The sequence below is a fragment of the Nyctereutes procyonoides genome, unplaced genomic scaffold (assembly GCF_905146905.1).
Source record: "Nyctereutes procyonoides isolate TBG_1078 unplaced genomic scaffold, NYPRO_anot_genome, whole genome shotgun sequence".
NCBI classification, from domain to species: Eukaryota; Metazoa; Chordata; class Mammalia; order Carnivora; family Canidae; genus Nyctereutes; species Nyctereutes procyonoides.
In genome coordinates, this window is record NW_026575034.1 from 23,186,001 (window position 1) to 23,197,383 (window position 11,383).

General features: G+C 37.4%; 2 protein-coding genes across 2 annotated transcripts; one reads left to right on the forward strand and one right to left on the reverse strand.

The window, feature by feature from the left end:
- Positions 1 to 1,136: 1,136 nt before the first annotated feature.
- LOC129504766 (olfactory receptor 52D1-like) lies at positions 1,137 to 2,114 on the forward strand. Its single transcript, XM_055317622.1, has one exon. The coding sequence runs from the start codon at positions 1,155 to 1,157 to the stop codon at positions 2,112 to 2,114; it is 960 nt and encodes a 319-aa protein (XP_055173597.1). The 5' UTR covers positions 1,137 to 1,154.
- Positions 2,115 to 7,005: 4,891 nt separating this feature from the next.
- Positions 7,006 to 7,947, reverse strand: LOC129504894 (olfactory receptor 52E1-like). Its single transcript, XM_055317770.1, has one exon. The coding sequence runs from the start codon at positions 7,945 to 7,947 to the stop codon at positions 7,006 to 7,008; it is 942 nt and encodes a 313-aa protein (XP_055173745.1).
- Between the last annotated feature and the right edge of the window lie 3,436 nt (positions 7,948 to 11,383).

Genomic DNA, 11,383 nt, shown 5'->3' on the forward strand with positions numbered 1-11,383 from the left:
AGTCAGCAAATCACAGTATGGGGTGGGGAGATGGATCATCCAATGCAGGAAGAAGTGTGCAGAGCAAAAGAAGGTCATGAGGGAAGTTTGTGTGAAAACTGCCTTGAGAGGAAGCTGAATGGAGAGCAAGTCATAAAGTAGTATATATACATGAATACATGCAAGGAAGTGGAAATTCATGATAGAGGTAATAATCACGTTGTTGCAATTCTTGTCTGGGAAGTCAAGAGTAAACCCAAATGAGTCCCAAGCGATGCAACGAGCTGGAGCTGTTCATTTCCTGACACACTGCTATCAGCCCCACTCTTGCCATCATACTTAATGAGTTCCATGTTGATGTGAATAAACCTCCTTCTGGTACTTCCAAAGCAAGCAATGTATATCCCCAAATTTCAGTGTTCCATTCTCAAAACTACACCCTATAACGGCTTCTTGCCATGTCCCAGAACTAAGATAGATAAAATCTAAAAAAGAAAGATATATTTTCTATTCAAAACTTCCTGTCATCCCTCCTGCCTAATTTGTGTTACAACCATTTCTAAGCCCTCCAAACCCATGACTCTTACACGTTTTTCCCATATGATTCTACATAAATGGTTACAAATACATGTATCTTAATGAGAGAAGTTAGTTGAAGGAGCCATTACATACAGTGTAGTTCAATGAGGTAAGCATACAGCTATTCCATGTGCATCTATGATTCTGTTTATTTTATTTTTTGTCTTTTTTTAAGTTCTAGTTAGTTAACATATGATAATACAGGTCTTATATGTAAGTACTGAATCACTAAATTATACACTTGAGGCTCTTACACATTTTTTAGCTTTCAGTTGATACTACTTTCTTCTCAGTGGATAGAAGATTATGGGTTTTCATTTTTCATACAGTTAGCTCCAGTTTTTGGTACCTACATATTTTCCTTCATTTGGCATCTACAGATCAACCACACTGCAAAATAAAACTGTGAAACAATATCTGATGGTCAGATATGATGATGAAATCATGTATAAATACTTATAGACATTGTAACTACTCCATGACATCCAATTCCCTGCATTTTGACTGACTTAACTCACCAAAAGTTTAAAACATTATAAGCTATTATTTTTGTTTGTTGTAGAGAAAAGCTCCTGAAGAGGAAGCTGAAACTTCTGATGCTAGGTATGTCAGCATACAATAAGACTGATGTCCATCCATCAATCTTCATTCTCATTGGCATTCCTGGGCTGGAGGCAGCCCACATCTGGATCTCCATCCCCTTTTGTGTGGTCTACCTTTTGGCCCTCCTGGGAAACTGTTCTCTTCTGTTTATCATCAAGACAGACTCCAGCCTCCATGAGCCAATGTACCTCTTCCTCTGCATGCTGGCTGTGGCTGATCTTATTGTGTGTACTACAGCTGTACCAAAACTCCTTAGCCTTTTCTGGTTCCATGATGGAGAAATTCGTATTGAAGCCTGCCTCACTCAAGTGTTCCTGATTCACTCTTGCTCCACCATGGAATCGGGCTTCTTCCTGGCTATGGCTTTTGACCGTTATATAGCCATTTGTAACCCATTAAGACATTCAGCTATTCTGACACAGGCTGTAATAGGGGGGATGGGTCTAGGTATAGTACTCCGTGGCACGGTACTTCTCAGTCCTCACCCCTTTCTGTTACGTTGGCTTCCCTACTGCAGAACCAATATTATTTCCCACACCTACTGTGAGTTCATGGCCCTCATTAAGATTGCCTGTGCTGAGACAAGAATCCGTAGAGCATACAGCCTCATTGTTGCCTTCCTTACTGGTGGGGTGGACTTCATATTGATTATTTGTTCTTATGTTCTCATACTCCACACAGTCTTCCACCTTCCATCCAAGGAGGCCCGACTCAAGACCTTGGGCACCTGTGGCTCCCATATCTGTGTCATCTTAGTGTCTTATACTCCAGCATTCTTCTCTTTCCTCACCCACAGGTTTGGGCACCATGTGGCTCCCCATGTCCACATATTTGTGGCCAACATCTATCTTCTGGTCCCACCCATGGTGAACCCTATTATCTATGGAGTAAGGACCAAGAGGATACGAGACAGGTTCCTTAAATTTTTCAGTTTTTCAAAGTCTGTGAACTAAGTCTTATGTGTATATATGAGTAATATATGAACAAATGTTATATTATCTACCTTAGAATGTGTGATTTCTTCGTGAAACTCCTCTTTTAATGGTCAGAGGGCTAGGATTTTTCTGTGGGAAGTAACTCACCTAAAGATATATTTTATGCTGGAACAATCATCACATATATGACTCATCACCAAAATGTTAAAATATTATTTCCTAAAAAACACAAAACAAACATAAAGACTATATAGAATCATCTGTGGCTAAAAACAAGAAATATTTAAAATTAACATGATATATAATCACATATCTTAGGTTTACCATTTAAGATTTACTACCAGATTTACAGGTTTCCTTTCTTTCCCCAGTCATTTTTTCTTAACTAATGTCCTTTCTCAAGTACATAACTCATTACATTTTTATTGGTAATAGTTTGGTGCTAACTTTTGTGTTCTATGTTCATCTAATGTTTTCTTTATTTCTTCTTGCATGATGCTTTTCTAACTACACAGTTCCATTCTCCAATTATTACATTTCCTTAGCCTTTTGAAATCATTATTCTACAGTCTTCTAGAATCTACTATTACTTTGAAGAAATCTGTTCTTGGCCAAGTTTTTTTTTTTTAATATTTATTTATTTATTTATTTATTTATTTATTTATTTATTTATTTATGATAGTCACAGAGAGAGAGAGAGAGACACAGGCAGAGGGAGAAGCAGGCTCCATGCACCGGGAGCCCGATGTGGGATTCGATCCTGGGTCTCCAGGATCGCGCCCTGGGTCAAAGGCAGGCGCCAAACCGCTGCGCCACCCAGGGATCCCAAGTTTTTTTATTTTGTAGGTAATCATCTTTTCTGTCTGACTGTCATTAAATCCTCTTGCTTTCTTTGGTGTTCTATAGTATCACACAGATAAACCTCATAGGCATTATGCTAAGTGACAAAAGATTACATACTGTATGATTCTGTTTAAATGAACCTCTAAGAAAGGAAAGCTAGTGTGGGGGTAGTATTCAGGCATTCATGTTTTAAAGTTCTGTAGGTGATTCTTTTTTTGTTTTTTTGTTTTTTCTGTAGGTGATTCTTAAATGCAGCTAAGACTGAGCTGCAGCTGTATAAGTTGAGGCACAGAAACATTAGTTGACCATAGGAAAAATATTTCAGTCAAGTACCTCCCTTCAAGCTAAAATGTGAAGAGAAGCAACATTTATTAAGCACTTACTAGATTCTAATATTTTTATTGTGGGTTTTAGATACATAATCACTTAACAGTCATGATATTTTTTAGAATTAATTATCATAAATACCCACATAATAAGTAACTCAACAAACATATTCAATGCGCTAATTTAGAGGAGCTAGGATATAAAGTCTGTCTAGCTCTAAAGCCATAATTTTCTTATAATCTTACAATGGTTCCATATACAGCTAAATCACTGAATGGACTCCCATGAACACACTTCTCACCAGTAGGCTAGAAACATTTTGTTCCAATTGTTTTTTTTTATAAAGTTGATTCAGACATATAAGCATTTACTTTCAGTAGAATGACATGTAACACTTAGATAATGTGTACATTCTCATAACAACCCCAGAGTCCTTTACAGACATCAATGCATTAAATTTTCATGTGAAATGAAAAGGATTTGTAGGATTCATATCCTCATTTTACAAATAAGGAAATTGAGAAATAGAGAGATCAGTTGACTCTCTCATAGTCACAGAAATGATTAAAAATGGAGAATTGGTTAAAAATGGAGAATTTGAACCTAGGAACTTTGACACCAGGTTTATATTCTCAACCATTACTCCATATTTAGTTACATATTGATATATACAGTGATGTATCAATGTGACACGTGCTATGATAAAAATAGAAAGTAGATACATAATTAACCAAGGCTAGGGAGTATAGAAAGTCAAAAATAGTTCCAGAAGATAGGACATACATCAGGAACATTAGGTAGGCAACTAATCGAAATTCCCTGTGGATTAGGTCAAGATAGGTAGGATACAGTGTGGAGTGTGTGTGTTGGGAATTAGAGTGTTGCCCATTTTGAGTTAGCTAATTCTGCATTCAGTCATTTCACTTCCTAAAGATTATCCCATTTTCTCCATCTAACAATCAACCAATTTTATTATTAACCAAGTTTCAACTTTCTAGAATGACAGTTTTCAAAATTTAGGCTTGAAGTCTCTTAAAAATACGTATTGCTTAGGCCCACACTAAGATTTTTAGATTCAAAATGTCTGTAGCACATCGCATAAATAAAATCCCATTTACTTTTCATCAATCATTCTATATATTTATAATTTATGATCCACACTCCATGCCACAGTTGTAAGAAGCTGAGAATAAACACACAGATGTCCTTCTACTCAGAAAATGTGGCATGATTTAAAATTCCTACCAAGATTTACAATTTTTACTTAGAATATAAAAGTTGGAAAGAATGTCACTCAAAACGTTATGACAAAAAAAATATGTATGCTGGATAATCAAAAAACACAATTTTCTGGGATCTGTCAGAAAGTTCAAACCACAATGCAACTAACTAATCCAAAATTGAAGGGAAGATAGGTAACTCCAAAAAATGATGGAACATGATCCTGTGCTTACTAGGGGCAGTCACCCAGTTTCTTTCCCCTAAGGAACAAAAGTTTCCATCTGAAGGAAGAACACAAGTGGAGACTCAGTGCTGCTGAGACAAAGGAACAGAAACAAACTCAATAACTGAAGATGAGGCAGGTTCCTTAGGGTCCTATAGCACCAGGGGAGGAACAGAATCACTGAGGAGGCTTCACTTTCAAGACTCAAGGGCATAGTACATGGCTCAGGCAGGATGAACCAGCCCAGTTGGTATTGTAATGTCCTCTGGCTCTTACCACCAGACCAGCAGAGTTTGAGTAACAGGTAACAGTGCTCTAGACCTGAGGGAGTGTGGAGAACATGAGGAGTAGCCTTATTTGTACCACAGTAACAAAGGAAGATCTAACACTGAGAAAAATCCAACTCATCAGCCCACACCCTGAACAAAGATAAAGTTAAATGAATGTGAAGCATTCACAGAGAACATTCAAAACAAAGCATGAAGAAATGGATGAGCTGAATAGTCCTTTACCTTTTTTAAAAAATATTTTATTTGTTTATTCATAAGAGACACAGAAAGAAAGAGAAGGCAGAGATATAGGCAGAGGGAGAAGCAGGCTTCCCATAAGGAGCTCCATGCAGGACTTGATCCTGGGAATCCAGGATCAGGCCCTAAGCCAAAGGCAGACACTCAACCACTGAGCCACCCGGCATCCCTAAATAGTCCTTTACCTTTTAAAAAAGTTCAATCTGTAGTTAGGAACCTTCTAACACAGAGGACTCCAGGCTCAGGTGACTGTATTGGTGAGTTTAGTCATTTAAATGCTAAATACCAATTCTCCACAAATTAGCCAAAACATATAAACAGATTGAACACTAAGCAAATCATTTAAGATAAGATACAATGAGACCATATCATTAAAAGTCCATTTCATAAGTAGAATAAATAGAGGATGAGATCAGTGTCACAACAGGATTCCAGGAAAAGCCACTTGTGTCTATAATTATACAGCATACTGATTGCTTCAAAGATTTTCAAGTTCAGGATGTGATGTTAATTAATACAAATTCCCTCTACAAATTTACAACTATTTTTTCTGTTATAATAAGAATAAGTTGGATTTTTTTTTCTTAAAGTGTATGCTATGGAATATTAGTGTAATAGGTTGGTCAAAGGAGCAATCTGAAGCCAATATTGTCTTAAGGTTTCAAATGAATATTTGTTAAATAAAAGATCTGAGAAATCCTGCAATAAAAATATAGCTAAAATTTTTGTTTTATTGACCAGGATTTACAAATATATTTCCCCTGAATTCTTTCTATAAATAATGTCAGTAATAAGACCTAGAAGTAGAGAACACTGAGTGATATCATATGGAACAAGAGTACACATGTACACATTTGGCTAATATTGGACTTGGGACATCACCAAAAATCCCTGCTTTCCATAAGAGGGAAACAACTCTAATAAACAACATAATATAGCTTCAAGGGGATCCCTGGATGTCCCAGAGGTTTAGTGCCTGCCTTCGGCCCAGGGTGTGATCCTGGAGTCCTGGGATAGAGTCCTACATCAGGCTCCCTGCATGGAGCCTGCTTTTCTCTCTGCCTATGTCTCTGCCTCTCTCTGTGTGTCTCTCATGAATAAATAAATAGAATCTTAAAAAAAAAATTAAAAAATAACATAGCTTCGAAACAAACAAACAAAAATCCTATGAATTTTCCAGGATTGACAAGTTTTTACAATTCTGTTCATGATAGAAAAATCTCACCTTTTCCCACATGATTATTATATTTGTAGGATCACCTTCATGTCATGTCTAAGAATACTAACATGGTAGAGTCAAAATAACATTCTTTTTGAGAAGGAGTCCAGGCATATGGGAAGTGTTTCAGCATCTATTATTTTGGAACCAGTATAGTAAGGCTGATATGCTATTTTCATTTAAATTAGGATGTTAAGAAATTTATGGGTTTTTTTTTTTATTATTTGTGTGGTATTTTCTTTTCGGAGGGTTGGTTTTGCTTTAAAATGATACAGACTGTGGAATGTGATGTGTTCAGTCCTGATGGAAGTAGAACGAAGTGCTCATTTTCTTCCAAGTGGAGAATCTGAATTATTTCCAAACAATGGAAAATTTTAAGACACTTTCATTCATGCATTGACATGGGCCTCACTTTTCATTTCTGGGTTTGAAAAAGAGGGTGACAGGCCTCTCCTGAGGCAGAACTGCATAACTTACAAATGTTCTCTTTCCAATCTGAACAAAGAGAATTAGTGCTGTTCCCTTCTTTAATTTGATTCTTTACAAGAGTTATGTATTTTTCTTGGAAAAGACTTTCAGCACCTTTTCTCTAATCTGTTTTGTTCTGACACCGTAGATTACAGGGTTGAGGGCAGGTGGAATGACTACGTAGAAATTAGCCAAAAGGATGTGGATATAGCGTGGTATATTCTGGCCAAACCTGTGGGTCATAAATGAAAAAAACGCAGGAGTGTAGAAAGCCAGCATGACACATACATGAGAGCCACAGGTGCTGAGTGCTTTGAGCCGGGCATCGTGGGAAGGCAGTCGAAAGACAGCACGAAGAATCTGGACATAAGAAATGACAATAGCTATGATGTCAAACACCAGAATAGAGATGGCACATAAGCCATAGATGATGTTGATCCTGATGCTGGCACAAGACAGGCGGGCAATGCCCATGTGCTCACAGTAAGTGTGAGGAATAATTTGATGTCCACAAAATGGTAACCGTAGGATGAGTAGAACAAAGGGTATGGCAAAAGACAAAGGTCTCAGTAGGATTATCAATGCAATGACGACTACCACCCTGTTTGTCAGCACCAGTGTGTACTGAAGAGGGTTACAGATGGCCACATAGCGATCATAGGCCATAGCCACAAGCACAGCTGACTCCATGCCAGTGTATAGGTGGATGAAGAACATCTGGATGAGGCATCCTTCAAAGGAGATTTCTCTCAGGTTGAACCAGAAGATGCCAAGCATCTTGGGGATGGTGGATGTTGACAGGCCCAGATCAATAGATGACAGAATGGCCAAGAAGTAGAACATGGGCTGGTGGAGGCTGCTCTCAGTCTCAATCACAGAAAGAATTATGATATTTCCAAGAACAGCTGTCAGGTACACAGCAAAGAAAGGGAAACCAATCCAGATATGTATATGTTCCAACCCAGGAATCCCCAGAAGGAAGAAAGAGTAGGGATGAAATAGGGTAGTATTAAGTGAGGTCATCTTTCTGGGATATTTTTTATAGTGAAATATATTATAGATAAGTATCTCTTATTCACTGAATAAGACTCATCCTTGCTTAGCACACAGAGAAAATGAAGAATTCAGTGAAACACTTATTCTATCTACCCATCACAGAGACTTGAAAATACACGAAATTGAATGGCAAAATGAAGCCACTTGTACTGCATCATAGCCATTCAATTAAATTGAATATTTTTATTCAACCAAGATTGACTAAGTATCTAGTATATATGTGCCAAGTTCTGTGCTAAGACTGATTGCAAAAGACGAGTTAGAGAAGGTTCCTTTTTTCCGATGGAACTTAGTTTTAGTGGCTGAAACAGTTAAGCAAATCAATCATTTCAATTAACAAAATAATTGGAAAGATAAAGTTGTTTCCTTGCTACCTAGGTACATGAAATATTTTACTGAAAATCATTTTTATGGTATAGAAAAACTATTTGATTTATGACTATATACATTATGTACAAGATAGGAACATAAACATAATGAGAGTCATTATAATTCTGTTATGTACCACATTTCTGAGCTGAACACATATAATCCACTCTTCAAAGAACCTGCAAGTGCGGTGAACCAGAGATTTCTAAGACAATTTTCGATCTATGTAGGCTTCTCACTGTTTAAGTCCCCAAAAACATTTTTCATGCCATAGTCATCTTGTGATCTCCCTTTTCTTGCTGGTGCCAGTATCAGAGAAGGTTTTATTAAAGAAGTTGTATTAAAGAAGTCACACAAAATGTCATTTCAGGATAATCTTCTTAATCCGGGTCTGCTTAAAATGGAACATACATATTCCTCTTCATTCCTGTTCTGATTATAGGTAAATAGAGCCTTGACCCTTAAGTGCTCTCCTGCTGATATCTGTCCAGAAAGAAACACAGATTGACAGGTGGGCACATAAATAATAATATTCAGGTTTATAAACTATCACAAAATTGTCAGGTAAAGTGAGTTAATTTATACACATCACTCCTGGAAATAATCATTTCTCTAAGATGTTACAATAAATGCACCTTAATAACTCAAGTACATTGTATCAGAGCTCTTGCTTTCCCTTTTATATACTCTTGATAGATAGATGGTAAGTAGAGATAGATAGATGATAGATAGATATAGATAGATAGGTAGATAGATAGATAGATAGATAGATATCTGCACACACAGAGAGAAGGTCTGGCATTTAAAAGTACTCAGTTCAAATAAGAATTACTAATTTTCAGAAAATTACCACCAACAGGAAAGTAGATCTAATCCATACCACTAGGAGGGTATTTCCTTATTAACATCAGAAGTTTGGAAGAACTTGGAGGGCTGAGGTAAAATGTATTATTGTGATATATCACCTTTGATGTACTTCATTCCCTTATAGACAGAACTGGGCCTTTCCATTGTTCTTCTGCTCAGTATTCTGTGAGATTTCTAAGTCCTGTGCAAAGCAGGAATGAGCTATAAACTACATTAGCCAGACGAACTGTATTAGAATAGTATTTCTGGGGATGGAAGCATGTGTCTGTGTATGTCTGTGTGTTGGAAGGGTGCATTGCAGTTTGAGTCTTGGGCAAATTGCTTAAGAAATCCTAGAAAGAAGAGTTTGATCACAGGTACAGGAAGGAGACAGTTACAATAATTAGTCAAGCCAAGCAAATTACTAGATGGAGGATATAGAAGTGATTTCAAGAAAGAAATAAGAACTATATAGAAAACTATCCCTAATTTAAACAGGGATGACTAAATGCAAGGATTGGCTCTTAAACCCAGGGGATTTGGGAAGGGAATGAAGGAAATGAAGTAGAATTCTATAATCAGATTTATTTTTCTGTGTTTGAGGTTCAGCTAATTTAGAGTGTAGTATATGAGAAATGGCATAATGTTTAGAAGCACACACTAGGAATTAAAGCCAGAGTCTTTATGCCATGTGAATTTGGTTAAATTATTTCTCTTTTTCGGGTCTATGTTTACTCACCTATGAAATGAGACTAAAATGCTTACATAGCAGAATTCATGCAAGTTTTGCATGACTCAAGATGGACCATCAAAAAGTATAGTTACAATTACTCGTGAATCTATTGATAAGAACACAATAAAGTAGAAAGCTACAGTGGAAGTGGTTCCGACTTATCTCAGGCCTTCAGATAATCCTTACATCAGGGGTCAGCAGACTAAATCCTGATCCTCACTTTATCTGCATACAAATATTTTGATAGGGTTTCTAACATTTACAATAAAGTATATCTGATTACCCTATCCATAATAGCATTATCTACCTGGAGACCAAAGAGGATTAGTACTACCTTTAGTAGGGAGAAAGTAGCAAGTGTTTTGGTGTATTTTACTAGGTTGTAATTAGAGAGAGATAATTTCTGAATAGCTTAAGGTAAGTTTCATTATTGTTCTCCCTCTGTGTCAAAAATGCACCCAGGATGAGGACATTTATCCAACCTTTAAACTAGATTAGGGGACGCCTAGTGGCTCAGCGGTTGAGCATCTCTGTGGCTCAGGGCATGATCAAGGAGTCCTAGGATCCAGTCCCACATCAGGCTCTCTTATGGAGCCTACTTCTCCCTCTGCCTATGTCTCTGCCTCTCTCTGTCTGTCTCTCATGAATAAAAAAATGAATAATCTTTAAAATAAATAATAAACTAGGTTAGAAGGGGTTGAGGGAGAGATAACAGTGAGCAAAGAGACAGAACACATGAAAAGAAAGAACCTTAATAGATTAGTAATTAGATAGGCTCCAGGTCAATGAAGAGCTCTATGCACAGAAAGAATGGCAGAGGTGTTAAAAGATGTAAGGTCTGCGCGCAGAGATGGTATAAGGATTTATTAGAAATGAAAGCAGTAGCTGCTCATGTGCACATGAGAGATTATGCCAACACATTCTTACAGTCAGTCCTCTCATCCCCTCCCTTTAGTCGGCAAGTTTTCCTACCGTCCCCTGCCCCCACGCATCCTATCATCATCTACCAATCTCCCTTGTGCTCACCAGGCCACAGATAAGAATCCATACTTCTAAAGCATTACTTACCAGCCAGGGACTCCTGGAAAGTTGCCAAATCTTCCCTAGCATCCTTCTGAGCTCCATTTGCTTTGGTGGGAGGATTTTTTTTATACTGTTGCCACAGCCTCTAGAGTGAGAACTTTGTCTGTCTTGGAACTCCTTGGGGGATAGTGGGGGCTACAAAGCTCTGAGATCTGGATTAACTCCTTTTCTAGTGTTAAGTGAATTAGTGGAACAGAATCACCAGACACTGAGAGACCATACCCTGATTCTGGACCTTGACTCCCAAATCTAGAATTAATATATATCCAGGGGGATAATTATTATTATTTTGGTCTTGTAAAATTTTTCAACATTTTTTCCAACAGGGTTCCTGGAATTGGTTTTAGGCTATTAATTCTGAACTCCTCAAAG

What these genes read in the sequence shown, in the direction of transcription:
- LOC129504766 (XM_055317622.1), top strand. Translation starts at nt 1,155, where the DNA reads ATGCTAGGTATGTCAGCATACAATAAGACTGATGTCCATCCATCAATC.
- LOC129504894 (XM_055317770.1), bottom strand. Translation starts at nt 7,947, where the DNA reads ATGACCTCACTTAATACTACCCTATTTCATCCCTACTCTTTCTTCCTT.